The sequence below is a fragment of the Myzus persicae genome, unplaced genomic scaffold (genome assembly GCF_001856785.1).
Source record: "Myzus persicae strain clone G006 unplaced genomic scaffold, MPER_G0061.0, whole genome shotgun sequence".
Taxonomy (NCBI): Eukaryota; Metazoa; Arthropoda; class Insecta; order Hemiptera; family Aphididae; genus Myzus; species Myzus persicae.
Genome location: NW_019101036.1, coordinates 165,337 through 192,683, shown reverse-complemented (window position 1 = coordinate 192,683; position 27,347 = coordinate 165,337). Strand labels below are relative to the sequence as shown.

The 27,347-nt window shown below is 28.7% G+C and overlaps 3 protein-coding genes across 8 annotated transcripts; 2 read left to right on the top strand and 1 right to left on the bottom strand.

Annotated features, from left to right (window-relative positions):
* Nucleotides 1-622: 622 nt before the first annotated feature.
* LOC111027433 (nuclear receptor coactivator 5) lies at nucleotides 623-4,926 on the bottom strand. Its single transcript, XM_022305808.1, has 9 exons — nucleotides 4,223-4,926; nucleotides 3,995-4,102; nucleotides 3,812-3,896; nucleotides 3,199-3,228; nucleotides 2,604-2,696; nucleotides 2,311-2,510; nucleotides 1,417-1,634; nucleotides 1,116-1,191; nucleotides 623-911 (listed from the first exon to the last, which is right to left on the bottom strand). Exons 1-9 carry the CDS (start codon nucleotides 4,353-4,355, stop codon nucleotides 676-678), a joined length of 1,179 nt encoding a protein of 392 aa, XP_022161500.1. The 5' UTR covers nucleotides 4,356-4,926; the 3' UTR covers nucleotides 623-675.
* A 248-nt stretch (nucleotides 4,927-5,174) lies between these two features.
* On the top strand, nucleotides 5,175-16,399 carry LOC111027432 (puromycin-sensitive aminopeptidase). Of its 5 annotated transcripts, none has more exons than XM_022305806.1 (12): nucleotides 5,175-5,443; nucleotides 6,054-6,228; nucleotides 12,053-12,291; nucleotides 12,366-12,531; nucleotides 12,803-13,094; nucleotides 13,162-13,580; nucleotides 13,642-13,882; nucleotides 13,942-14,645; nucleotides 14,724-14,831; nucleotides 14,891-15,013; nucleotides 15,124-15,401; nucleotides 16,246-16,399. In XM_022305806.1, the coding sequence occupies exons 2-11, from the start codon at nucleotides 6,103-6,105 to the stop codon at nucleotides 15,340-15,342; spliced, it is 2,637 nt and encodes an 878-aa protein (XP_022161498.1). In that variant the 5' UTR covers nucleotides 5,175-5,443; nucleotides 6,054-6,102; the 3' UTR covers nucleotides 15,343-15,401; nucleotides 16,246-16,399. The 5 variants fall into 5 exon arrangements, with proteins under 5 accessions (XP_022161498.1, XP_022161496.1, XP_022161495.1 ...); XM_022305804.1 differs by lacking the exons at nucleotides 5,175-5,443; nucleotides 12,366-12,531 and adding exons at nucleotides 5,788-5,911; nucleotides 12,573-12,723; XM_022305803.1 differs by lacking the exon at nucleotides 5,175-5,443 and adding an exon at nucleotides 5,788-5,911 and having other exon boundaries at nucleotides 15,124-15,388.
* Nucleotides 16,400-18,685: 2,286 nt separating this feature from the next.
* Nucleotides 18,686-25,664, top strand: LOC111027443 (protein LSM14 homolog B). 2 transcript variants are annotated; one of them, XM_022305822.1, is made up of 9 exons: nucleotides 18,686-19,071; nucleotides 21,182-21,333; nucleotides 21,402-21,546; nucleotides 23,372-23,579; nucleotides 23,649-23,748; nucleotides 23,830-24,115; nucleotides 24,831-25,083; nucleotides 25,159-25,487; nucleotides 25,592-25,664. In XM_022305822.1, the coding sequence occupies exons 1-9, from the start codon at nucleotides 18,957-18,959 to the stop codon at nucleotides 25,597-25,599; spliced, it is 1,596 nt and encodes a 531-aa protein (XP_022161514.1). In that variant the 5' UTR covers nucleotides 18,686-18,956; the 3' UTR covers nucleotides 25,600-25,664. The 2 variants fall into 2 exon arrangements, with proteins under 2 accessions (XP_022161514.1, XP_022161513.1); XM_022305821.1 differs by having other exon boundaries at nucleotides 18,687-19,071; nucleotides 21,402-21,615.
* Nucleotides 25,665-27,347: the final 1,683 nt, after the last annotated feature.

Here is a 27,347-nt window from a genome sequence, read left to right as displayed (position 1 = left end):
AATTCTTAATGTGGCCCGCGGAAAATATTAATTGGTGATCCCTGGTATAGACTAAGTATACGGTGCAACATTTTTCCTTCAAAATATATTTTATGAGAGAAAAAATATAGCTAAGTCTTTTATTTTTTTGAGGTGCACATGTCTCTATTTGAATTTTCTCTTAATTTTTTGATTCTATTATGTTTTAACTTCAAATAAACGAACATGCCAAGATCCCATGCTAAATAATAATTTATATATATCTCCAAACTTATTTGATCAGACTTATTTTTATCAGAGGATTATAATTTATAACAGCATAGCTTGCTTTTAGGTTATTAATTATAAGTATTTGTACATAATACATATTGTATAAATATATTATTCTCTTGTTTAACTAAATAAGAACTTGCAAGGATTAACATTTACATCCCAACGGTAATTGATCAAATGATATACATATATTTATATAATTATACATTTATACCCATAGAAATATAAGATCTATGTTATAAGATAAAATATTACAAGATTGAACAAAAAATTATATTTTGTTTTGTTATATTAATTTTGAAAATAATTAAGCAAACTAATACAAGAAGGGCTATAAATAAAATATGATAATAGTTTTAAAATGTGACAATAAAATAAAAAATTATTTATTTACAAGGGCTCTTTTTACATGTGCATTAATCTTTATTTTCTAAGTAACGATCCACCCTGAAATAAACTTTCTAATGCTTTTTGTACATTAGGTTCTTGAAGAATACTTGATGGCTCTTTTTCAGTTTGATTAGATTCAATGGATTGTTGAGATTGGGCAGTAGAAGAAAGGGATGTATTCAAAATGTTCAAAATACGATTTTGTAATTGAGCAGCTTGCGGATTTTGAATAGCAGTTGCTGCCGGGAGAATTGGTATATCAGCTATAGCTAAAATGTATAATTATTTGTTATTGAAAAATTACAATTATAACAACATATTATAATTTTCTTAATTTATAATCTAAATTTAAGCATCACACATATATTACAAAAATGTCCAGCCAAATAAAATAATAATAAAGAAACAAATGCACATCAACAATTTCATTATTAATATTGAAGATTATTTAAGATGAAAAAAAAAATATTTACTTGGTTTAAAAGTTGGCAAAACTCCAACTTCCTCTTTGATATGTTCATCTTTTTTCTCTTTTAGATATTGTAGTATCTTTAAAAAAAAAAAATAGAAAAACCAATATAATATATTTTTAATAAAAATAACAAAATATTGTTGTGTTTATTTTGTTGCCCAAGTAATGCTAGTGAGTTGATGTATTATTACATTTAATTAAAAGTAATTAATGAATAAAACAAGTAGTATAAAAAATATTACTCAATTTTTACAAATAAAGCAATTAAAGAACTACATTATTATTTGAAAAGTAATATTTACCATATCATACTGTAGTACTGTTATATCTCTTTGATCCTGTAATAAATTCAACAATGTACTAATTCCTTCAGGATGTTTATCACCTAAAGGCAAGCCACATTCAGATATAGGAATGCCCGAAAGTCCAGGTATAGGAGTCATTTTTTCTCCTCTAACATATGCATCAAAACTATGAACAATAAATGCCAATGCATCTTTATATGGCATGTTTCTATGTTCTGGAAAAATAAAAATAATACATCAATATACATTTAAAAATATATTTGTCTTACAAAAACACAAAAATAAGCATCTTTAAGATGATATTTTTTTTAACAAAAATTTCTTGTTATTAGTATACATTTTAAGTTACGAGGAAAAAACATGAAATATTTTAACTATTAACATTTTTTTAGGAACAAAACTACTTTACCAGACAACTTTATTATTTGGATTATTTTATGGAACCTACCTATATTAAGTAAAATTGATCAATGGCGAAAAAAAATTATCGGCAGAAAACTTTAGTTGTAAGTTGGAGCCTCCTGAAGTTCCCAATTCTTTTTTTTTTGCATGCCCGTAACCTTTTCAGTTGAAATATTTACAAGTAATAAACAATAGCTCTTTACACCCACTAGTTTCAGTCTGCTTCAGAAAAATGAATGAAACTATGAATTGTCACAAAAATGTTGGAAATAATTGTTATAATAAATGATAAAAAAAAAGGTTTGTGTTAAAAGTACTCTTAAACCATTAAATTGTACTAAACATTATTTTAAGGATTAAAACTAACTTGAATGATGAATGTTTGGCATTAAAAGAATTGTCCTACATACATACACACACACTTATATATATTATATACATACATATATGTTATTTGTGTAGTCTAAAAATTGCATAATAATATATTACCTTCAGGTATACCATGAAGTATATCAACAGTAACACTTCTATACAATTTATTTTCATCACGTACAACTAAAACATACAACGTCCCTCTTTGAGCTAAGGTCCCAAGAACACGATTCATTGGTATATCAGGATTAGGAAATAATAAATCAACTTTTATATTCATTTTTTTTAAGTTCACTTCTAAGAACTCTGCATATTCTCTATAAAATAAAAAAAAAATAGACAAAATCACTAAATTACTATTATTTATTTTACTTACATCTATGATAAAAAGTGTATGTTTTAAAACTTACGTTAAAGAATTATTGGTGACAACAATTTCACAATCATTAGGAGCATTTGGATTCATCACATTAGGATTGAGTCTAGCTGGTTTAAAATCATCACTAAAATTGTAAAACTAATATTATGAAACGTCAATAAGTCTAAAATTGCAATCACCTCAAAGTGTTTACTATAAACTGTGCTAAGTTGATGCATAATTTTAAAGCAAAATACTTAAGCGTTCATTGACATATTTACAGGAGACAATATATATATATATATAATAAAATATACATTTTAAAATATCTTCCCTATATTTAATTGTTTATAACTCTCAATAAAGTAGTTCCTACATGTATAGGTTGTATTCGAACTTTATAGTTAATACTCGATACATTTTTTCTTTAATTATGAATTCTAATACCAAAATTCATTATTGAGGAGATGAGATATGTGGACTAAACAAAATTATACTACTCACTGATTAAGTTCTGAGATATAAATACATTTTTGATTCTTATTCTTTAGTAATCAAGTTTGGTTGTGCCCAAAATAAAAAAAGTTCGTCAAGCGTGCTATAAAACATTGTGAATAACAAAAATAATAAATTAATGTTTTACTTACAAATCTCTTGGTTGATTTCGGTTTTCATTTCTGAAATCATAATGTTATACGATAAAATATTTAATAAGTTTAAGATGATAAGATTTAAATAATATTCAAGATAATTACTTTTGTAATTTTTTAAGGATAATCAATTTGATAGAAATATTGAATGTACTGTTTTTAAATCTACATGTAGATTAAATTCCAGTTAAGCATTACATAATCTATTCTAATGCTAGACAAAATTTAAATCTCAAAAGGTCACTGAAAATTTGTAGAACTATGAAGATTTGTACTTATGAACTATGTAGTATGTGAAGTATTTTCATTTCTGGTGGTGAAAATAGGTGCTGAGTCATACAGGTTATGTCAAATTTTCTTAAAGTAGGCATTCTCATTAATTTCTCAACTAACCTAACCTTGGAGTACCCAAAAAACTAATTTTTGAAAACAATTGAGTTGCATAGATATAGTACCATTACTTTAAAGTTTAAAGTGTCAGATGTCAAATTTTGTATACACTGTGCAACTAACGAAAGTATTTAAAAGTTGTAAAAAGAGAACATTACACCAAATCATTTCCACAAACTATAAAATATTTTGGTCTAACTATAAATTATAAATTATATACCTTTTTTCGGCATCAAAATTTGCTGCTCTTTCATTTTTTACTAATTCTCCATTTCTATAGAAGAAAGGTCTCACTGGTTTCACATCTGAACAAAAAAATTGGAAACAGTTTTAATACAACTGGCTAAACAAATTGCAATACACACAAATTTATTTTAAAACCAAATAAAATTAGCATACATACCAAGCTTCTTGCTCATAATATAATCTGGAGGATTTTGAGCCAAGGCTTTGAGTGCAGAAGACTCCTCCACAAACTGAACAAAAACATGTCTGGTCTGTAGTGAAACATCTGAAAAGAAATATAATTTCTTTAATAATGAAATGTCTGGATAGGTATCAGATATAATATATAAAAAAATAACCTTTACAAAAATACTGTACATATTATAGTGATTGACAGACAACTTACTATCAATTTCACCATATTTGTGGAATACAGACACTACTTCCTTGCGAGTCATACCAGCCGCCGGTATATTTGCCACATATATACGGGCTCTGGCTTTCAGTTCGTGATCAGCTTGACTTCTCGGCCTGTTCATGTTTGCGTTTTCGTTAGCCGCTTAAGGTGTTCGAAACAAATCAATACAAAACTCGTCGATGACAGTGGTAAAAAATACTCAAGTACTCCGACGAAAAATTGAGCAATACACATAGAAACAATTATTGTGATTCAATGAACTATGCGGCACAAGCAAAACGTATCGTCGACCAGAACAAAATATAATTAATTTAATTAATTGTTGTTATTCACTGTGCGCCTTAAGAATGGACTGGGTGGGATCGAGTTAACGAATTTCGGGTGAATTACGATCAATATTTATTCTGTCCTGGACTCGATTATGATACTTTGATAGTAATTAGTAACTATTAGCTAATAAGTACTATGCAATAACTATATTTTAGTAACTACCTACTAATTACTAATTAGGCAGTAACTTCTCAACACTGATAAGTGATAGGTAGCCACAAGCCGCCGCTGGGATTATTATTTATTACTATTTTTTATTTCACGTGCTCTTATCACAAGACCGGGAGAGTGTCGCCACATCGCGTACGAGTATCGGCGACGGACGTCTGCACGGGGCCTGAAACTAAACGATATTAACTAAACTAAACTCGGTACGATGCGGAGCGGCTAACGGATTGTGGCCCGACTGTTCGACGCCGCCGACCAATGGGACGCTACGATATGGGATCACTGGGATCCAGGAGAGAGAATCGGGCCGCGTTTTTTCATTCCGTGGTTTTGTATTACGTTTTTCTCGATTTCTTCCCTTCCACAGTGCCACTTCCACTGTCCGCAGCTCGGAGTAGGCGAGTTATCGAGTTATCCACACCATACGTGTTCCCTCGTCACTGTTCGGCGTTTATCTGTTTTTGAGTGTTAACTGTTAACCGTGTGGCATACTGGCGTAGTGGCGTGTTCATTGATTCATTCACTCTCGTCTGTCCGTCCGTGTGGTTGTCCGTGCATGATTGATCGATTTTTATCGTCGTCCAACTAATTATCGCTTCAAAATATTATCCTGAAAAAATTATTCCGATATTGAAACAAATAAAAAAATAAAAATAGCAAAGAGTCCGGTATAAAATCAAATTTAAAATATCGATTTAAGCACCGTCAACAGTGAGTAAATTTTTCTAATTCTACACGTTTTTATTTCCTTTGAACTTTTATGATATAATATTACATTATTATTATTATTATTATTATTATTATTATCATTATTATTATTATTGCGTTTGGACGTGACGTTTTGTGTCGTGTGATGCGTACACACTTCATGATTTACGAGAAAACTCGAAACGTCTGCCTAAATGTTATTGACCCTCCGGGTGAACAGAAATTCGATTCGATTTACCTTCCAAAACGCGTCTTCGAGACCATTATTATTGTATTACGCCGTTTTCGGTTGATTTGCGTTGCACGAACAACATTAGGCGGTATTCACGGAGGATTTTTTTTTTTAGAGGCCTACTTTTTGTGCAAAAAACCGGTTTCCGTCCATACGTATATATAGGGGCTTAAAAAACTACAAACTCGGTTTACCGTTATGTTCAGTTGGGGTATGAAGAGGAGGATACCTGGAACCGTGTTAGTGTGTTAATGTAATTGAAAACAGTATTATAAGCGTGCGAGCGTGTTAGTGTATATAATACACGCGAATCTGTAACATCGTTGCCGGGAATATTTATAGTTTTTGTTGTTGACGATTTATTTCCACATTATTTTCTAGGTGTTTTCGATTGTTCGTATCGAGTTCGTTCACGAAAAAATACTATAAAATGGCTGGGGACAAGAAACCTTTCGCACGACTCCCGAAATCTGTTAAACCAGTGTTATACGATTTATTTTTGAAGCCGGATTTGCAAAATTTCACATTTGAAGGCAAAGAAACAGTTTCCATAAATGTGAGTATTATAGAATAGTACATAATATGTGCATTTTTTATTTTTATTTTTGTGTAGGATAATAGGTTTATTACATTAAAACTAATGTACTATACAGTAATTAACACATTATTTATTAGACTACCTAATAAGTCATTTGGTCATTTTTGTATTAGGTAACTGCTTCCAATTATTATTAATTTCATCTATACTTTGCATAGAATTTAATTATTAATAGTTTTTTAATTAGTAACTTATAACTATAACCATTTTTAGTAGCCAGTATGTCGAAAAAAAAACAAATAGTATTATACAAATGTAACATATTTAAATCCTTTGAATTAAAATAACCAATACAGCACTCATATATCTAACTATAATCTAGGTACATTTTTTTTAAATTAACCAATACCTAATTTTCCAAACTTATATGAAACTTAATAATTCTAACATTGTAAATAATTTTAATTTGGGAATTATTTTCTCATATTATACAAAGAAACGACAAATTAAATTATATGATTCTTTAAATCTCTTATTATTTAATAGTTAAAAAAATAGAACAACAATGATCTTAAAGAAATAATTTTCTTTGTGTATTTTAGGTATCTAAAAAACAAAGGGTTATTGTGTATGACTCATGTTTTAATTGTAAATTTATTCTTAAAGTACATCTATCATAACCTTGTACATATTAATAGTATGATCAGTATTTTATTCTTCAAAGTATAGCAATATTATATTGCAAAGAATAATATATTATTATATTTTTTTCAAAGATTGTAAAAGATATTTAAGTCATTGGCACATACTAAATATTTACTTAAGAAACAAAAATCTTAAATTGTTTAAGTTAAAAAACTTGATATTTGAAATCACCGGGGAAATCACTCAAAAATCACTATTCAAAACTATTGTAATTCACCTATTGTATTTGTTATGAATTGTTCTAGATTCTGTTCTGTGAGATGTTATACAATGATTCATATTTTTTTTGTATGATTTTATTTAATTTATTGATACCGGTTTCTGGTTTAATGAGATATCCATGATTAGTGGAGGCATGAGGGGTGTGCAAGGAGTGCGACCACACAGGGGCTCATACTTAGTGGGATGTCAAAAGGCCTCACACTTTTTTCTTTGGCTAGAGAGGAGGAGCGAACTGTCGGATTTTGAACTCTGGGAGTATTGCCACTTAACAAAATTGTAGGCCCAATTTTTTTAACATAATAACTCGCATACCTATTTGGTTCTTCTATTTAAAAAATTTTTTTCTCGCTTTTGTGTTAGGAATATTATTAACTACTTTCTCAATGCTAAAGTTTTGATTTGTTCCTTTTTCTATGTTTAAAATTGTAGTACTAGATAAACATCCTTGTCCACACGAGTTTCTTAGGAAATTCTTTATACATTTTAGTTTGAAAATTATTTTCCGCCTTAGTAATTGTAAGCATTGTAATCCAAATACCATAAGCACTTTATTGTCTTATATAAAATATAATTTAAAATTTACCCTCAAATTATATTTTTAAATTAAAACAAAATAACTAAAATTGTTATTCTTTATTTAAATAATATATAATTTCGCCCAAATTTAAACTTAAAATATCTAAAATAGATAAATTATTTTTTTGATTACAGTTTAAACTACTTAAAAAATCCTATTTCAATCCTTAACTATCAAAATTAAACATTCTATAATTGTTTAACTATAAAATAAAATTTCGGGATTTTGATACAATTTAACAAAAATTAAATTTTTTAAATGCTTATAAAAATAATCGTGCCTATGTATCACTAATATTTTTTAACTGCTATTAAACTAATTACGACGAACCTTGTATTAAATTTTCGAGATTTTTGACCCCGTGAAAAATTTGTATAGACTTTTATAGACAAAAAACTAAAAAAGTGAATGTTTTTAAATAACTAAAAAAAAAATTTTTTGGTCAACATATAATTTATACGATGCATAGAAAAGTTGATGTAAACTTTTGGAGACAATTTTAAGTATCCACGATTAATTGTCAAAACAAAATAAGAAAATCGTTAATTTACGGCGAATATAACCCACCAGAAAATTATTTTCTTCCATTTTTACTGCTAACATTATTATTGAAACTACATTTAAATCGTTGCGTACAATTTTAAGTAAGTTTCTGGTGGAAATTGGATCTATTTGTGAAGAGAGGTTCAACTGTTCAAGAGTACAAATTTTCCAGAAAATACCGGAAATATGTACTACGAAAAAAATTACAAAAACAAGAATTGTTAAGCTGAACAAGTTTTCAACAAAATCTATTTTGGTTTTATAATATTTCAAAATGAATAACTGTGAAAGACTTGATATTTTCACCGAATAATTATATGACTATAAATTGCCCATCCATGAAATAATTAAAACGTTGCAAATTTTAAAATATTCAGCTTAAACTATGTATACCGCTCTACACTTTAACGGTACGGTGCTATTGACCTATAAGTTAATAACATTTAATAATATTATTGTTTTTTTATGTGATAGTAGAACATAATATTATAGTAATAAATATTCATAGTAAAATGAGCCGCCGCTTAGAACCGTTTTTTATATGCAATGATTTATCATTGACTTTAAATTTAACACATCCGTATTCCAGTTATCTACTCAGTGACGAGGTACCCTCGACACCTATTTTACGTATACTCTTTACAGCGACTTCCCCGGTCTGTTTAATCTAATTTAAAATTATTAAAATGTAATGTTATTGTAATGTGCCCAACCTAATGTTACATTTTATTATTTTTATACATACAATAACAACAATAGTAATTTCTATTGAAAAATAAATTGTAATACGAGTTGCATGACTTATTATTATGTTTATTTTTGTTCTCAAATATTTTTATTACAAAATTAAATATGTCATTTAATCATTAAGAATAAGGTCGTTTTTGTATGTGTTTAGTTTATAGTGAAAATTACTTTTGCCCACGTTATTACATTATTTCCTACATTGCTGAACCAATTTATGAACGTAATATATTGAATATATTATAACATATAAATGTGTTATAATCACGGTATTATTCACCATTGTATTTATAAAGAAATAAACACTTTGTACTATTTGTACTGAATAATTGAAAGTTGGTAATTGGTATTGGTATTACCGATATTTATCTACAAAAATGAGTGCTAAATAAGTCATTACTCTATAATCACGCCATATTTTATTATCTACAATAATAAACTTACGCACCATAATGTGCTTTCATTACATAATACAAGTTTAATAATAATATTATATTATGGGTCTTGTTAAAATATTTTGTTAAATTAATTTATGGAATAGTACATAAACAAAAGTCGGAAAATCATAGTATAATTTTGTCGTTAATTATAGAGATATTCTCATAGAATTAATTTTGAGTTATCCCTAACTTATAAAATAATTATTAAGTTTTGTATCCTTAATTGGTTTACAAACACCAAAACCTCATAATATCCAATTAGAAAGTATCCATTCAAATATTTTGGTACTGAAAACCTGAAAGCTTAAAATCAACATTTTATAACTTCTAATTATATTTTATGATTTATGTAATAGTCTTATGTGTATATGGTGATCAATTCTTTTAAAATATTATACTAGTTAGTGTTTTAAGACACTTCTTTCTTTGACTATCAAGGTCAAGGATACTAGTTTATAAAGAAAGATGATATATTGATATGGTATTATTGGTATTATTATGATATACATTTATTTCTCAGGTACTCTGTATTATAATTTAGACATTGTATGAAATATTAATAAATATAATATTCCAAAAAAAAATATTGTATACATTGATTATGCAGGTGTCCAATAGTGTGTACACAATAACATAACTGTACCTATGAGGCTCCCCGTGCATATGCACTTCACTTCTTTTATACACGAATAACTGTACCCTATATGAACAGTTATAAACAGATTTATCCAAAATGTACACCTGTGCCAGTTATTTTCAAATAAAATGCATTCTTGGATAATATTATTTATATGTTAACCTAACTATACATAATTCGTCAAAATTTTAAATTACGAAGTTGATTCTCATATTCGATAAGGAAAATTCATATTTTAATATTAAATGTCATATTGTAGTATATTTATATGTTATATCTACGATATTGGATACATCTAAATTGTTTGTTTAGGAATAAATGTTTAATACTATAGTGTATATTAGGAAAGAAGACTATTAAAATTATTATACCTATGTTATATGACTTCTAATATATACTTATATAATATATTATACTTATACTAATATATATACTTCTAATATCACGAATTGTATAGTTTGCAGACATACAGTATTCATGCGTAATAATATTAAATTGAGCCAGTGGCGCACACTGGAAAGCATAACCTCCCACCCCATCCCCCTCAGTGTCGTTCACCATGAAAATGCATTTCTACAAATTAAAATTATTATTAGCACAGTTCAAAAAAACCCTAGGGGGACTTCTCGTATTTAGCATTCATATAATATCTCAATTTTAAGAGAATAAAATATAAATTATTTTTGTTGTGATAGACCGTAATTACTACATATTACTGACTAATTTTTCTTTGAAAATTAGATGTATTATGTTGTGTTAATTTTAATTTTTAGTAGTTAAACGTTAACGATAAATGTGATATATTATTTGAAATCTTTAAAATAAGTATTAAATTCATAATATGAACTTGGTACTCGGAAAAGTACCTACAATGTACAAAACAAAAGTTATTGAAGTTTAAAATAATGAATTTTTAAACAGTAAGAATTTTTTTTTTATCTGTGATATCGAAAAAATAAAAACAATGTTACACAGTGAATGTTCTCCTCATTATAGTGTAACAATTTGATTGCTTCACTTGCTTAACTTGGACTACAGCCTGAGTAGTTCTATCCCGCGCCAAATAGTTTTTGCTATGTACGTTTGTAAGACCGCGACAACACACGCCGTTGGGCCGTCCCTCTTAATGGTGTACAAAGTCTATGTATATGAAATTATTTTTATTTACTTAATAATTGATTCAATAACAAATCTATTTTGCATTCTCTCCCAATTTTATTATACACATAATCGTATAGGTAAACATTTTGGAATTTTTTGGGGAAACTTATTACTTCCATTAATTGAGAAATATTTAGCCTTTCCTCAAATTGTTATTACCTTATACCAATTTGATTAATTTTTCAAAATTTCATTTTATAAAGTAATGTGCATTACTACTAGTATTATGCCAGTGTTATCAGTTATTCTTCCCCTCATATATTTACCGTTGAGAAGAGAATTTCCTTGAATTGCAGGCAATCTACAACTATCTATTCTATATATTTTTTCTAAGATGTATTAATTAAACATACACTAAAATTATTACCCACCATCTATACGTTTCTTACTCATTCATTTCAAATTATCATTTATTTGAAGTGACACTGGAGATGATAGATATATTTTAAACCTGTTTTTATTATGTTACATTAATATAAATAATCTTGTTTAGACGTATGAGTTATAAACATGTGATAAATTTCAAGTTGAATGTATATTTCAATTTTAATATTCAATCTTCAAAACATATATTTAAAAATATTGATCACAATCACATTAAAAGAAGTGAAAAAAGAGAACAACCTGTTCATCAAACATTTTAATAAAAATAAAAAAATAATATGATTGTGTATGCTTGGGTTTTCTATAATAATATCTCTGGACTTATACACATTGCAGAGTGCTATTAAATATTAAAAAGTTTTTTTAAGTATTTTCTATTGACATGGTGCTTTATGTAAATTCTATTGATAGTTTTTTTTAATTTTATAGATTCTGGAATCAACCAAAGAAATAGTTTTACATGCATTGGATTTGAAAATTGAAGAAGTTGAATTAAAAGATAGTGATGGATTAATTTCCAAACCTTCTGTTACACTATCAGCAGAAGACGAAACAGTCACTTTGGGATTTGATACAGAACTAAAAATAGGCGAAGCATTTTTAAAATTTATATTTGTTGGTGAACTTAATGATAAAATGAAAGGATTTTACCGCAGTAAATATGTCAGGTAAGCTAAATGAATTAATTCTTTGTCAGTATGGCTTTGCAATTTTTTTCTTCTTTTCCAAAAAAATTGCATAGTATAAATGAAAGCGGCAATCAGGTTCAATCCTACTCGGCTGTTAGCATGTTGTGTACAACTCATGCACGTAGAATGTTCCCTTGTTGGGACGAACCGGCTCTGAAAGCTGTATTTGATATATCTATTGCTGTGTGTAGCACATCTCATCGAGCCATGTCTAATATGGTAAGAATATTCAATTAATGTTGTGTAATTTTTGTTTGAAGTCCAAGTGGAGAAGAAAAATACTCAGCTGTAACACAATTTGAAGCAACTGATGCAAGAAGATGTTTTCCCTGTTGGGACGAGCCGGCCATTAAGGCTGAATTCAACATTTTATTGTCTGTGCCTCAAAACAAAACGGCTCTTTCCAACATGGTACATTTTCATTAAATTTTCATTTAATTTTCATTTAATTTGTATATATTCTATTATCTCATAACTTTTTTATTTATAGCCTGTGGTTTCTGATACAACTGAAGAAAATGGAGATCGTTTGCTTAAATTTCAAAAAACTCCAATTATGTCTACTTATTTGGTTGCCGTTGTTGTTGGAGATTTTGATTATGTGGAGGACACAGATTCAGATGGTGTCCTAGTGCGGGTTTATACACCAATTGGAAAAAGCGAACAGGGAAAATTTGCCTTGGAAGTTGCCAAATGTGCATTACCTTACTACAAAGATTATTTCCAAGTAGCATATCCTTTACCAAAAATGGATTTAATTGCTATTGCTGATTTCTCATCTGGTAACTTTGTTTATCATAAGTATTAACTATTGATAACCATTAATTAATTATAAACATATATTTATAGGTGCTATGGAAAATTGGGGTTTAGTAACCTACAGGGAATCGTGTCTCTTAGTTGATCCAGACAATACTTCAGCGGTTCGTAAACAATGGATTGCTTTAGTTGTTGGGCATGAGTTGGCTCACCAATGGTTTGGCAATTTAGTTACCATGGAGTGGTGGACACATCTTTGGTTAAATGAAGGATATGCTTCGTTTGTGGAATTCCTGTGTGTGGAACATTTGTTCCCAGAATATGATATATGGACACAATTTGTCACAGACACATATATTAGAGCACTTGAGTTGGATGCCTTAAATAGCAGTCATCCCATTGAAATACCTGTAGGCCATCCATCTGAAATTGATGAGATATTTGATGACATTTCATACAACAAGGGTGCTTCAGTTATCAGAATGTTGCATAATTTTATTGGAGATCAAGTAAGTTATTATTATTAATTTTAAGGTTTTTTATATTTATTTCAATGTTTTTGGTTTTTAGGATTTCCGTAAAGGAATGAATCTGTATTTGAATAAACATCAATACAGCAATACATTTACTGAAGATTTATGGGCAGCCTTAGAAGAAGCCAGTAATAAACCTGTTAAAGATGTCATGTCTACATGGACATTACAAAAAGGTTTTCCTGTAATAACTGTTGAAAAAGAAACTCAAAATCCTGATGGATCAAGGGTTGTTAGTGTATCTCAAACTAAGTTCACTGCCAATGGACAAGTTGATGGTAATTGTTCTAAACATTTTTGTTGTTCTTCTTTTTAATGAAAACAAATATATTTTTAGGTGATGGTAATTTATGGATGGTTCCATTAACATTTTCTACATCTCGAAATCCGGGAATCGTGTGTCATAAAGATATAATGTCTGAAATTCAAAAAGACATTATCATTCCTGCTGATGCAATTTCACCAGGAGAATGGGTTAAAGTAAACCCAAGTACTGTTGGATATTACAGGACTCGTTATACACCAGAATTACTTAAAAATTTTGTACCATCTATATCGTCAAGAACATTACCACCTTTGGATCGTCTTGGGTTACTCGATGACCTCTTTGCTTTAGTTCAAGCTGGTCTCTCAAGTACAGATGAAGTACTAAATTTAATGTTGGCTATGACAGATGAAGATAATTATTCTGTTTGGTCATCAATGAGTAATGTGCTTGGTAAACTAGCTATATTACTGTCTAATGTGGAAGGGGATACAGAACAATTATTTAAACAGTACAACAGAATTCTTTTAAAAAAAATATCAACAAAATTGGGATGGACTCCTCAACCTAATGAAAGTCACCTCGAAACAATGTTGAGAGGTTTAATAATGGCTCGTTTGGTATCTAGTGCTGACCCTGATGTTATGTCTGAAGCCAAGATAAAGTTTGCAAATCACTTAAGTGGTAAAGAAACCATTGTAGCTGATTTGAGAAGTCCTATATATAAAGCTTGTTTGTCATCTGGTGATGAAACCACTTTTAATCAATTACTACAGGTTTAATATAAAATAAACTATATGTCTACACTCATAGGTTATAATTAAGTATCTTTTAAATGTTAATTATTATTTTAGCTCTATAGAGGAACTGATTTACACGAAGAAAAAGATAGGATATGCAGGGCAATGGGAGCATCTAAAAATAAAGATATACTAAAAAAAGTGCTTGATTTTGCAATGTCTGTAAGTTATTAAATTATGACTACCAGAATATGGTAATATAATTTTATGTTGTTTTGCAGGATGAAGTTCGCTCACAAGATACCGTGTTTGTTATAATTTCTGTTGGTGGATCTAAAGTTGGAAGAGATTTAGCTTGGCAATTCATTCAAGACAACTGGTCAAAATTATTTAATCAATACCAGGTAAAAAAAAAATTAATTATAGCTTTATTTAGCTTGGGTATTTCAGACAAGATTAATAAAAATTATTTTCTTTTTATTATTATCTTTAAAATGAGCAATATATTTTTCAGGGTGGTTTCTTGTTAACACGTTTAGTGAAAAATACAACAGAAAACTTTTCTACGATTGAAAAAGCTGAAGAAGTAGAGAATTTCTTCAAGCAGAATGGTTGTGTAGGTGCTGAAAGAACAATCCAACAAGCTTGTGAAACTATCCGACTAAATGCTGCTTGGTTAAAGAGAGACTATGAAAAATTACAACATTTCCTGCAAAAAGTAGTCCAAAAATAACTTGAATGACTAAAAGCTTGCTCAAAAATGCTCAATAACTGTTCCAGTTAGTCAAAAAAGTAAATATAAATATGCTTAAAAAAAAAATGATTTTTTTCCATTTATATGTTATATGAGTTGACCCTGTGCACACTGTTGCTCGTTAAAAACAACAACTCAATACAATTCAAACTTTGTTCAATTTGTTATTTAATATTTAATGGTGTCTAAACTTAAAAACTGTTTACTATTTCTATTTATAACCTGGTTAATAATAATAATTATTTATAAACAAACAACAATTTTCGATTTTCATTGACCTCCTCATGCTAGAGAAGAATAGAAGATCCTTTTTTATTGTATATCTAGAACATAAGAGGAATCACTATTCCAAATTTCAAATTCCTGTTTTGTATTTTTGTGAGATGTAGCGATGAGTGAGTGAGTGGTATTTGGCATTTATATTATAGATTATATTAATCAGTTTTGTTTAAATAAGATTAAATGAGATAAATTATTTATAAAATATTGTATTACTAACTATACCTTCTGACACTATTAACTTAATAATGTTCTATGAAAATATTTAATATTAACTCGTTTGCTGTGGATAACTCCAAATAGCGTAATTTAACATCTCATACATGAACTGAAAATGTAAATGTACTATGTTATTAAATACATGACAATTTGGTCAGTGTTATGAATAAACTTAATTTTTTGTCATAATCTTCTATAAGCATTATTTAAAAATCAAGTGCAAGTCATAATCTAATATTTTAATGATTTTGTGAACTCAAATTTTATCAGCATTACAATATCACACTCAAATGTGTTAATGAGTATTTGGATCAAATTACTATTTTTAAGCAAATAATTAATCATCAAACATTTAATAATCTTGAATAAACCATTTCTTTTCAGGTTTGACATAATACAAAGAAGCAGCATTTTATATACATTTTCGTTAACCAACGTCATTTTATTACATTTATGTAAATTTTTAATGGCATAACCTATCTTATACTGGGCATATATTCTTTTTTTTTTCATTAATATAAATTTATTCTTTATGTTACATTGTTTTATTTTATGTTTAAACTCCTGTAATTTTCCTTAATTATCTATGTATTTACTTTTATTGAATGTTTATTTAGTACTTTATTTACTTGATCAGTACCTAGCATCAAAGTGTTTTTAGTTATCAATTGTCAGGTGACGTCAACCGCATTCCCCGTTTAAGTAGCTAAAAACCTAAGCCATACATTTTTTCAGAGGAAAATTAGTTACATATAAACCTTAAACCTGACCTTTATGTCATACCTTCATAAGGCTATTTACAAGTAAACTAATAAAGTTAAATATTATATTTGCAAAGTATAATATTGTTACTTATTTAAAGGATTAGGTTAAGTTAGAGTTTATACATACATCTTCAAATAGTGTATAAACAAATGAATAATTATTAAAGATTGTAACGAGAGAATCTTACAACTGAATATAAATTGTGGTAAATGACCTACAAATTAAAATGTGAAAACCTTGATTTTCTGAACAAAAAACAAGATCTAAAACATTTTATCTAAACTAACTAAATGTGATATTATATCATTCATTTTTGTAGTTTTTTATCTGTAGGTATGAAAGACATTTGGTGCAGAACATGTCATTACCCTAAAATGCACTTAAATATGCAATTATTGACCAAAAATGCAATTTTTATTCAATTGTAATGATTTTACAATGTGTGTTTTTTTGGAGCAGTAAAATTGTTTAACTTTGAGGATGGTTTCTCATAGCTAATTGGATCTATTTTTTTTTCTTTGGGGAATTTGAAGACATTTTGCATATTATAAACATTTTTCGATAGAATAGATTTTGTTGCAATTCAAATATGAATGATTGGACTTGAATTTTAAAAAATATTTACTTTATCATTTTCTAAATTTCGAAGTATAATTGTTCTTTTAGTGCTAATCACGGTTATCAACTCTATAGTCTACTAAACAATCATGGTGCTACTGTGCTAGTAGTCATTTGAAATTATTTATTTTTCTATGAAAGATAAAACTAAGTTTTTTTTTAGTTTTATAGCTTTTACAATTTAGTTCAAAGTTCCTCATATATCAATTATCAACCATAACTACACTCCCCCTCCCTCCAATAACAAAAAATATTGAAAATACTACATATAAGGTTTGAAAATGTAATGACAGCATATCCTACATAGTACATTGTTGTTATAGAAATTATTGGATATATAAAAATATTTATTTTGATGAGTGTATTAAATTCATATTTAGATGTTATTAGTTAATAACTTATTTTGTTGTAACTTATAATTTAGATGACAAACATCTTCAGTCTTCATCCATTTCTACGGCAAATACATCAGATGTTTCAATGTTTGTAATTGTTATTGACTTTTAAGTTAGAATAACGGCTAGAATATCAAATGAGATAATATAATAACGCCATTTGTTTTTGTCAAAAATTAATTCAACCTTTACCTACCATCACATTGAGAATACTGAATAGGTAAAACCTAACCATTATAGGTACTAATAACAATATAAATAGGTCATTATTTAAGAACCTATAAAACAAAATATTCTTAGAAATACAGGGTTTAACAAAACTGGGAAGACCTGACAAATAAAAAAAAAATTGACAGTCACACATACGACAAAAATTAGAAATGTTTATTTTTTGCATTTTGAAAAATGTGAATTTGATAAAATCAAACTCATTAAAATAAATAATGACACTTAAAATCCTTTTAGTATGGTAATATTTATAAAAAATTGAATGGTCAAAAAGACGAAGAAGTAGGTACCGCATTATTTCCCGGAAAAAGGAAAATTGCTCTTCTGAAGGATAAAAATCTTTTTGACATATTTCGTCATTGAATTTAAATGTTGGGAATCAAGTTCGTGCAATGGTATTTCTATGAGTTGTGAAATTAAAAAACAAACTCAATTATAATCAAACTCGTAGTAGGCAATTTAAGGCTAAATTAATTATTAAAAGTTTTTTTAGTATCTTAAAACGTCATTAGTTTAAATAATTATTTACGTTTGGCGGATATTTCATTAATTTTCAAAAAAATAGACCGGCCACCGGTGTACTATCCATTAATATATATCTACTCGTGTCTCGTCTAGTCGGCTCAGTGACACAATTACTCAACAAAGCTCTACAGCCCGATAAGGCGGCAAAGGTAGGCAACGCGGACATGCAGTCCGTTGTTTAACGCTGGCCCATGCGCAGAAGTTCCCTCCATAAACAACGCACACCATGTGATTTGGTGGTTGGCCAGACTGATCGACACCTACCAGGAAAATGGCGACGGCTGGCTTTGACGTCATTTGCGTCGTTTTGCTTCATTGTACGTATCTCGTTCCGTGAAGGAAAAAATTATTTTCATTTCGCTTGGAGATGTAACGTTTGTTGTTCGCGTGCCGTATTTTTTTTCTCCACCGTATGATACGTCTCGTGTTCATTGGCCCTTTTGAAGTTTACTTTGGTTCATATCGTGTTTAAAATAATTTCTTTACACTGACGTTTTCGTTTACGCGATAAATTCGCGTACTTGCCGCCATAAGAACAATCGTAGTCGAACATCATCCGTCAAGATGAGTATGCCGGAGTTAGGAAGCAAGATCAGCTTAATATCAAAGGCCGATATTAGGTATGAGGGTAAACTGTTCACAGTCGACCCTCAGGAATGCACCATCGCCTTGTCTCATGGTAATATACACACACATTTTCATGAACTCTTTAATTACGGGTTGTGGACATATTTTTCCCACCGGGTGCTCTTTGTCATTGTTGTTTTCGGTAAACCTTTCCCGACATATTCCGTTTGCCTAACCTACAATAACTTAATATTCATTATAATCGTGTTGAAAATGTTAAATATCGCTGATTTATATGATGTAAAGGCAACTTGTTAAATAATTTAACTTGTTTAATTGTTATTCAATGTTACTTCAAGAGACGGTATCCTATATTTAGACACCTTATCTTAGATTTGTGTAATTTCCCGTCTTTATCTTCATTAATTTTCTTCGGACTTTACAATTAATTTCAAAGGTATCTTAATGGTTTGTCATCCATAGCATTATTGGCTATTACATTAGTGATATCGATCTATTTTTGATTAGGCCCATTTATTTTTCCCATAGGTATAATAATTTTTCCATCTATTTTTGCATAATATTGCAATCCCAAACAAAAACTTTCTGAAAACTGAAAATATTGAATAGCGTGTTATCTACTTAACACATACTATTTAATATTTGTACTCATTATTAATTTTATAGTCAAAAATTATGTACCTACTTATATTATTATTAATAAAAAATTACAAACATTTTGATTTCATAGATTATACCTATTTATCATCAATTATAACAATTATTATTTGTCCATACATGAATCTCACCTCTCTACCTAAACAACAAAAATTTCAATACCTGAATATAATCCATACCACAAATTATTTTATAACATGAGTCGTTTTAAAATAAGTGCTATTCATAATTTTAAATTAAATTTGAATAATGATTCCTGTAGGTAATATTTAATAAAAAAAAAATGTATTTATTTTTATATAATATTAATAACTAATCTTAATTATAGCGAGGGGAAAAATGCCTTCAACATTATTTTTGTTGTTGGGTAATAAAAACTATTACTTTGGTATTAGTGTTTAGGTACATAGTTGATCATTTTTTTTATTGCTGTTTTATTTATTTTATTTTAAACTAGTTAAAGCCAAAACTATACCAGCGAAATAATAAATAAACTCAAAACAGATCCATATTGGTGTATCCCGGTTAAGATCTACCTTGGTTCTCTAGAAAACCAGCATTGCTGTACATATTTTATTACAAACAGCCTCACAACTAGCTTTATGAACTGATTGTACTAAGATGAGTAGTCCGTATATGCGAATTGGATATAGCATTTGATATTTTTTTTAATGTGGATAAAACCTCTTTCTAATCTTTACTATTATCTCTAAGAGCAATCAAAGAATTTTGGTCAAAATGACATAGTACATTTTGAGTCCATGATGAGCCATATATTGCATTTTGTTGTACATTTAACCAAACAGTTAGATAAAAAATATTTTCTTATATTAAAAAAAAATCCCATAGCACATGGCGAGTCAACTCGTTCAGCAATTCTCAAACTGAGGTATTTGCCAATACATACACTTTTTAATGCTAGCATAATAAAACAGTTGCCAAAAATCTTGGTAACATAATAGAGGGTTGCTTATAGAGATTCAACTTTTATAAGGTTTATTCCTGTTATCAATGGCAACCCTGTATATGTGCAAAACATTTTGATTTTCATGTTTGAGCCTCCCTATAACAACCTGTATGGCTTGAAAAAAGTACTCTCCCTGAGTCTCAAGGAATGTGTGCATATCTTAGTGTTAACGGTTCAGTAATTTTCAAGTCTATTAGCCCTACATGTTAACATGCATTAGGTTATATATAATATACTCGATAATATATAAATACCACGTGTCTGCAAAAACAGGGTAGTGGGTACACGAGAATTAAATTATTCATACTATTTCGTACACAATACATATTTTTGAATTCTGTTACATACATGAATCTAGACTATTGGATCATATTCTAATATATGTATAGGGTACTAACTACTGAGTTTTAGAGTGTTTCTAAGTGTTCCCTGTTTTTGTAGACACACAGAAGAATAAAGATACATTTGAAATATGTCCAAAATACTTTGATGGGTATTGTTTTTTAAAATAACTTAATTAAAAATATTATCTGTTAAATATGCTATTGGTTTACTTATTATGTTTACTTTCTTTCAGTACAATCTTTTGGAACAGAGGATCGCCCGACAGAATTTAAGGTTCCAGCACAAAGTCAAATATACAACTATATACTATTTCGCGGCTCTGATATCAAAGATATTAAAGTTATCACTCCTCAAATAGCCCTCAATGATCCTGCTATTGTACAGGTAACTATTTCATAAAAAAATAAAACCCTTTCTTCGATGTCAACTAATTATTACTTAATGATTAATAGCTATCAGTACCTCCAAATACTATGGGTGGCTTTAATGCTAATTATCAGTCTATGGATGAACTAGGTTCAGTCAATCAGGTTGGAAACTCTTATAACCCTATGTCTGGTGTGAACTTAAATGCTGGACCATCACATAAGCAAGCAAGTGAGTCTCCTCTGATTTTAGATCCACAACCAGTAATTCAGCAGAAACAACCGATGACTGCCCAATCTGGTATGTACACGCATACACAAATCCAAATGCTTGGGCATATTTGGCATGCTTGTACATATTGCTATTGGGTACTATTGTAAAAATCTTCCGAAATCTTTATGCATGTCAATAAAATTTCTGAATGCTTTTAGTGACTTCGAAAAAAAAACTTAGTTTATTACACAAATGTCATAGACCACAAATCTATATGAGCTTTATTTATATTTTTATCAATATCAAAAAGATAAATATTAAAATACCTACTCCTTAACTAACATATCTTATTACTTTCTTTTAAGTTTCTTAATTTGTTGAATAGATTTTCTGGTACTATTTATAAACTGATTTTTTGATAGTACATACTTACAAATCATTTATTACAATTTTAATAGAAATCATTTTTTTATAATTTACTATTTAAATACAAATTAATAAGAAAATTCTATAACTTGATTGTTGATGCTAAGCTTGTTGTTTTGTACAATTATTATGCAAAAACTAGGAATTTTCATGTAGTATTATAATTTATAACTATATATTAAAATGCATGATAAGGACCTAATACTTTAGATTACAAGCGATAAATGTGTTTGTCTTACAACTACGTTTTTTTTTCATTACATTTTATTTAGTATGTACACTAGTGGATAAAATATGTTGATGTTGAACTTTGTTTTTTGGTAGCGAATTAGATATAGTTGGTACTTAAATTCTAACCTAAATCTTTTTTAATTCAAGTATAAATAACTACAGACTAGAATTTTTCACCAAGATCGACATTTGTGAAATTATTAAAAATCATGAACATATATTAATTATTTGTAGTTTCAAATTTCGATTTTAACGCCTTCAAACTTAAATATTGATTTCTTGATCCCTTATAAGTTTATATACATTAAATCCATTTAAATGGGTGGCCGAAGTTGAAATTTTGATGACATTAAACATCCAAACACATAATATATATGATTGATATTATTTTTAAAATATTCATTATGGAAACGTCAAACAATTCACAATTATTTTAAAACTAACAATTTCAAAATATTAACTAAGATTAATTTCATACTATGAGATGTGACAAAAATAACAAGACTGTCAAAGTATAGTTTATTATTATAATTTTTCAATTTCATGTTTATTTCATTCAAAGTTGTTTTTCTTGTATACACTATTACCATAGTTCAGTAATTATTATTTTTATGTTTTAAATCTTCTGAAAATGAGTTCCTAAGTTAAAAACGCCTAGTAAAATAATACAATACTACAGAATAATAATATGTATCTTATTGGCTAAAGTCAGTTCAAACCATCATATCATTAATAGCAATATAAATACATTAAAAAATATAGACTCACAGACTGGCTCAGAATCATTTTCTTATTGAATTCAAATTTTTGTAATATCTATTACATTACACTGACAAGGTGCATGATGCAGTGGCGTAGTCAGGGGAAAGGCTGAGGGGGCTGCAGCCCCCCCCCCCCCAAAAAAATCCTGGCTACGCCACTGGCATGAGGCAACTACAATATAACAGTAAATTCCTTGGTTCTTTATTTCCTCTATATAATATATTATGATATTGTGTACATTTTCATGGCTTGAAAACTTTAGTATTATAGATAGAACTTTTTTAATTATCTTGATTAATTGAATATTCAATCATAAAATTGCACTGTTTATGAATATTATGCTTTTTATACCTGTAGTATTGCTCTTAGACTATGTTAAATAATTAATCAATTTCTATAAACTTATGAAACTCCTCTTTTAAAGATGTCGTCCTAGATTTAATATCTGGTGGTTCCCGTTCTTCTACGCCAGCTCAGTCAAATGTATTTAATGGTCAACGAAATAGCCCAACTTTTGATCAAAGTATTCAAACCGGAAATCAACAAAGTCCTGGAAATGGAAGAGGAGGAAGGAATCAACGTAACAGATCTACGTCGTCTTCTGATACTCGTAAACAAGTTAGGCCACAAGGGTAAATATTGCGTTTCAGATTAAATTTGAACATCATATAAAGAAGAAAAAAATTGTTATATTTTTAAAGGCAAAATTATCAAAGGAATGATCAGCAGCAACATTACCAACAACGTAATGACCAACAGTATCAAAGGAACGATTTTCAACAGGATAATAATCAACATTTTGTAAGTATCATTTTTTTTACTACTGATAAGGTACCCATTTGTTCATTGTGGCCTGAATTTGGATATAACTAATTCTTTTAGGCTAACCGTCAAGGTGGTAATAGGAATATGAATGGCCGTAATTGGAATAATCACCAAAATAATCAGCAACAACAGCAACAACAACAACAAGTTAGAAGACCAAATCCAGTTCCAAATAATGCTACAGGAGGTCGTTCATTTTACAATAGGTCTACTGGTCTTCCAGCTCCTAGTAAAGCACAGGGACCTAGAACAAATTCGTTGAAGTTTGATGAAGATTATGATTTTGATAAGGCAAATAGTGAATTTCAGGAGATTATTAAAAAACTTTCTAGAACCAAGATAGGTAAGTTAATTATATTATTTAATAAATGTAGATGTTGTGTGTATAAACAAGTCTTAGGTTAGATAATAATGCCAAACCTTAAAGATAAAATTATGATCTTGAAAAATTAGTTATCTAATAAAGTAGTCCATAAATGTCAGTCATATTATTTCCTCAAATATACTCTATTCATGTTAAGAAGCACTATTACAAGTCATCTTCGATCAGTGTCTACCGAAAAGAATCTCTATAATTATTAATTGCTGCACTGAAGTTTATAATATGTTGTAGTGACCATAAATACAGTTACCCTTCAAATGTAAATTGTAGTTTGGCGATAGTCACTATGACAGGTTAGTGCGGCAATTTCCAGGTGTTTATTTACTGATGATAGAGATTCATTTTGGTTGACACTTTTCTTGCATAAAAATCAATCGACGAGTAACAACCATACTATCTATATCCACGTTGTGAAGGAACCTAGGTGAGTATCAGATGTATCCTGTTTTGTCATTCCCATTAAGTAAATCCCCTGTACCTTAATACTTTCTAAATGTGATCTGAGTGTAGATAAAAGTATATCAAGGGCAAGAGATAGGCTTTCAGATACTAATTAGGATTTAGGTAATCATACAATCTATGGTGGTTGGTTGTGGTGGGAGGGTACAATAACCTAATTTATAAATCTTGTTTTTATTTTTGTTTATTGTGGATTTTTTTTCTTTGATCTCTTTAGATGATGGTTTTGATGATTCAACCGAAGAAGTAACTGTTGTAAATGGTGCTTCATCAGTAAATGGTGATTCTTTACCCCATTTAAATGACGGAGAACTAGTTCATGTAAAAAAAACTCATCGTATTGAAAGTGGAAATGAAACCGGTGTTGTAGAAAATGAGAATGAAGGAGATGATGATCAAAAAACATTTTATGACAAATCCAAATCATTCTTCGACACAATCAGCTGTGAAGCAGTTGAAAGAAGCAAAGGGTAACTATAATATATTACATATTTATTTAAAACATTTAACATAACTAATACTTCATGATTATTGTTATTTTGTAGACATTCACAAAGGACTGATTGGCGTACAGAACGTAAATTAAATTCAGAGACATTTGGTGTAGCAATGGCAAGACGTGGTCAATACCACCGTGGCCGTGGAGGTTATTATAACAATAATAACCCTAATTACCGTGCCAACCCTAACGCCTACAATAATGGTAACAATTACAACAACAACCGTCAAGGAGTGAATTATAACTACCGCCAACAATCCAATAATGGATACATGCGTAATAATCCTAGTAACCGTGGCTACAACTACCGACCAAGAGCAACCAACAAACCGGATCAACGCCAACCAAATGCAGTATCTCCTCAACGAGTATCAGGTTAGTACTGATTTAAATATAAGATTTGTCTGACATGTCAAATTTGGTTTTATTTGAACATTAAATTTCTGATATTTGGTGGAATTAATTTTTTTTTTTTGCAGTGGCCTGAAGATTTCAACGTCTAAATTTCAATAATGCTGTAAATTCAACTTACATTAAAAAAAAAAAAAAAACCAAAAAAAAATGTTAAAAAAATAATATTTCCCATGGAAAAATTACTTTGTAAATAGTTTACATTTCTTCTCTTTATAAACCCAAGATTTTAATTGTTGCCGTGCATAATTTGTGATGAATTCAATTGGTAATTTGGTATATTTTGTTAAATGATATCCGGTTGAGCGGAAGTTTTTGGCCGCATGCACACTTAAAACTCTGGGACTTAAGTCATCATATTCCTAAGTATATTTAATTTTTAATTTTTTGAAAGAACATAATTATTATTAATTTAAAATTAACTTTCCCAGACTGTTCTTTATCTTTAGTTTTAGTTCTGTTTAGACAATTTTTTTTTTTAATTAATTCTTTTTTGACGGCTGTTTTTAAAAATATAATAATTTATGGTTTGTTCTTCATTTCATAGTTTCTGCATTAGGTTTTTTCATTAAGGTGATTGGTTTCATCTATAAATAAATATCAAAAACCAGATTCTAGGTTAATAGAACCCAAATTTGTAAGAAACTATTAACTAGATGTAAAAAAATTGTTAAAACTTTAGCTTATGTAAGAAAAGATACAAAGATACTAAAATTTAAAAAAAAAAATGTGATTTTGTTTGTTTAAATTAAACAAATAACACAAATATATATAATATATATATATATATGTATTAGATTATATCATTTAAAAAAAAATATATGTACATTTTTTTTTTTACCATTAATTATGCGTTTTTCTTTTAATGTTTATAAATTATTTAGTTAAATTAATACCATGGACTGCATTAATCTTATTAGATTTTTTTGTTTTTTATAACAAAAAGTATGTATGTTGGTAACTACGAATCTGCAATTATAAACAATTTTTTATACTTGCTACATATCTGAGAATTGACATATGTCACAAAATATAACCACTGTTAATAATCAGTATGAAAGAGAAATAACCATGTATCACTTGTAGCGTAAAAACAGTTTTTCCTTGTTTTCTCCAAATTACCTGTTATTGACTTCAGTCGTGTCTCAAATAGTTGGTTCATTTTGAACTAAAATAAAATGCATGAGATAATATTTTAACTTTGTTAAAGTTATCCTAGTAATCTATTATATGCATCCAGGAATCTCTTTAATATTATATCTTATTAGTTATCACTCAACAAATTTGGGCATGGTAAGGTTTCAGTGATGCTCAATAATATTAAAATTTATTATGAACTCAGAAGTGTACTTATATTAGTTATATACTCATTACTTTAACTATACGTCATACGATAATATATTACAATACTACCTGTCCTGTGTATGCGTTTTTTCATAGGAAACATACTGATGGAACGAACAGATAGGAGTTGATAAGACTGCACATTAGTTATTCAAAGCTAAATTTAAAATTAAAAAAAAATTGCTCTGCTGTGTAGTGAGTCGTCAGTCTATATCTTTAAACAGATTATATGATCACTAATAGAACCCACTAGTTGTTTATTTTGTTATAAGTAATACAGTAAATTGAATTAATATGCCATGTTACTTGGTATTTTTTTTTGGATTAAGGTGTCAACTACAAAGGTCATTATCCTGGTACTGTGTGGGGGGGGAGGTGGAACACGTTTGTATGTGTTGCTATAAATCCGGATGGTCACCCATCAGAGTGCTAGCAACGTCGGCTGATATCTACGTTCAGAGCGTTGCCGCATATTGAGCG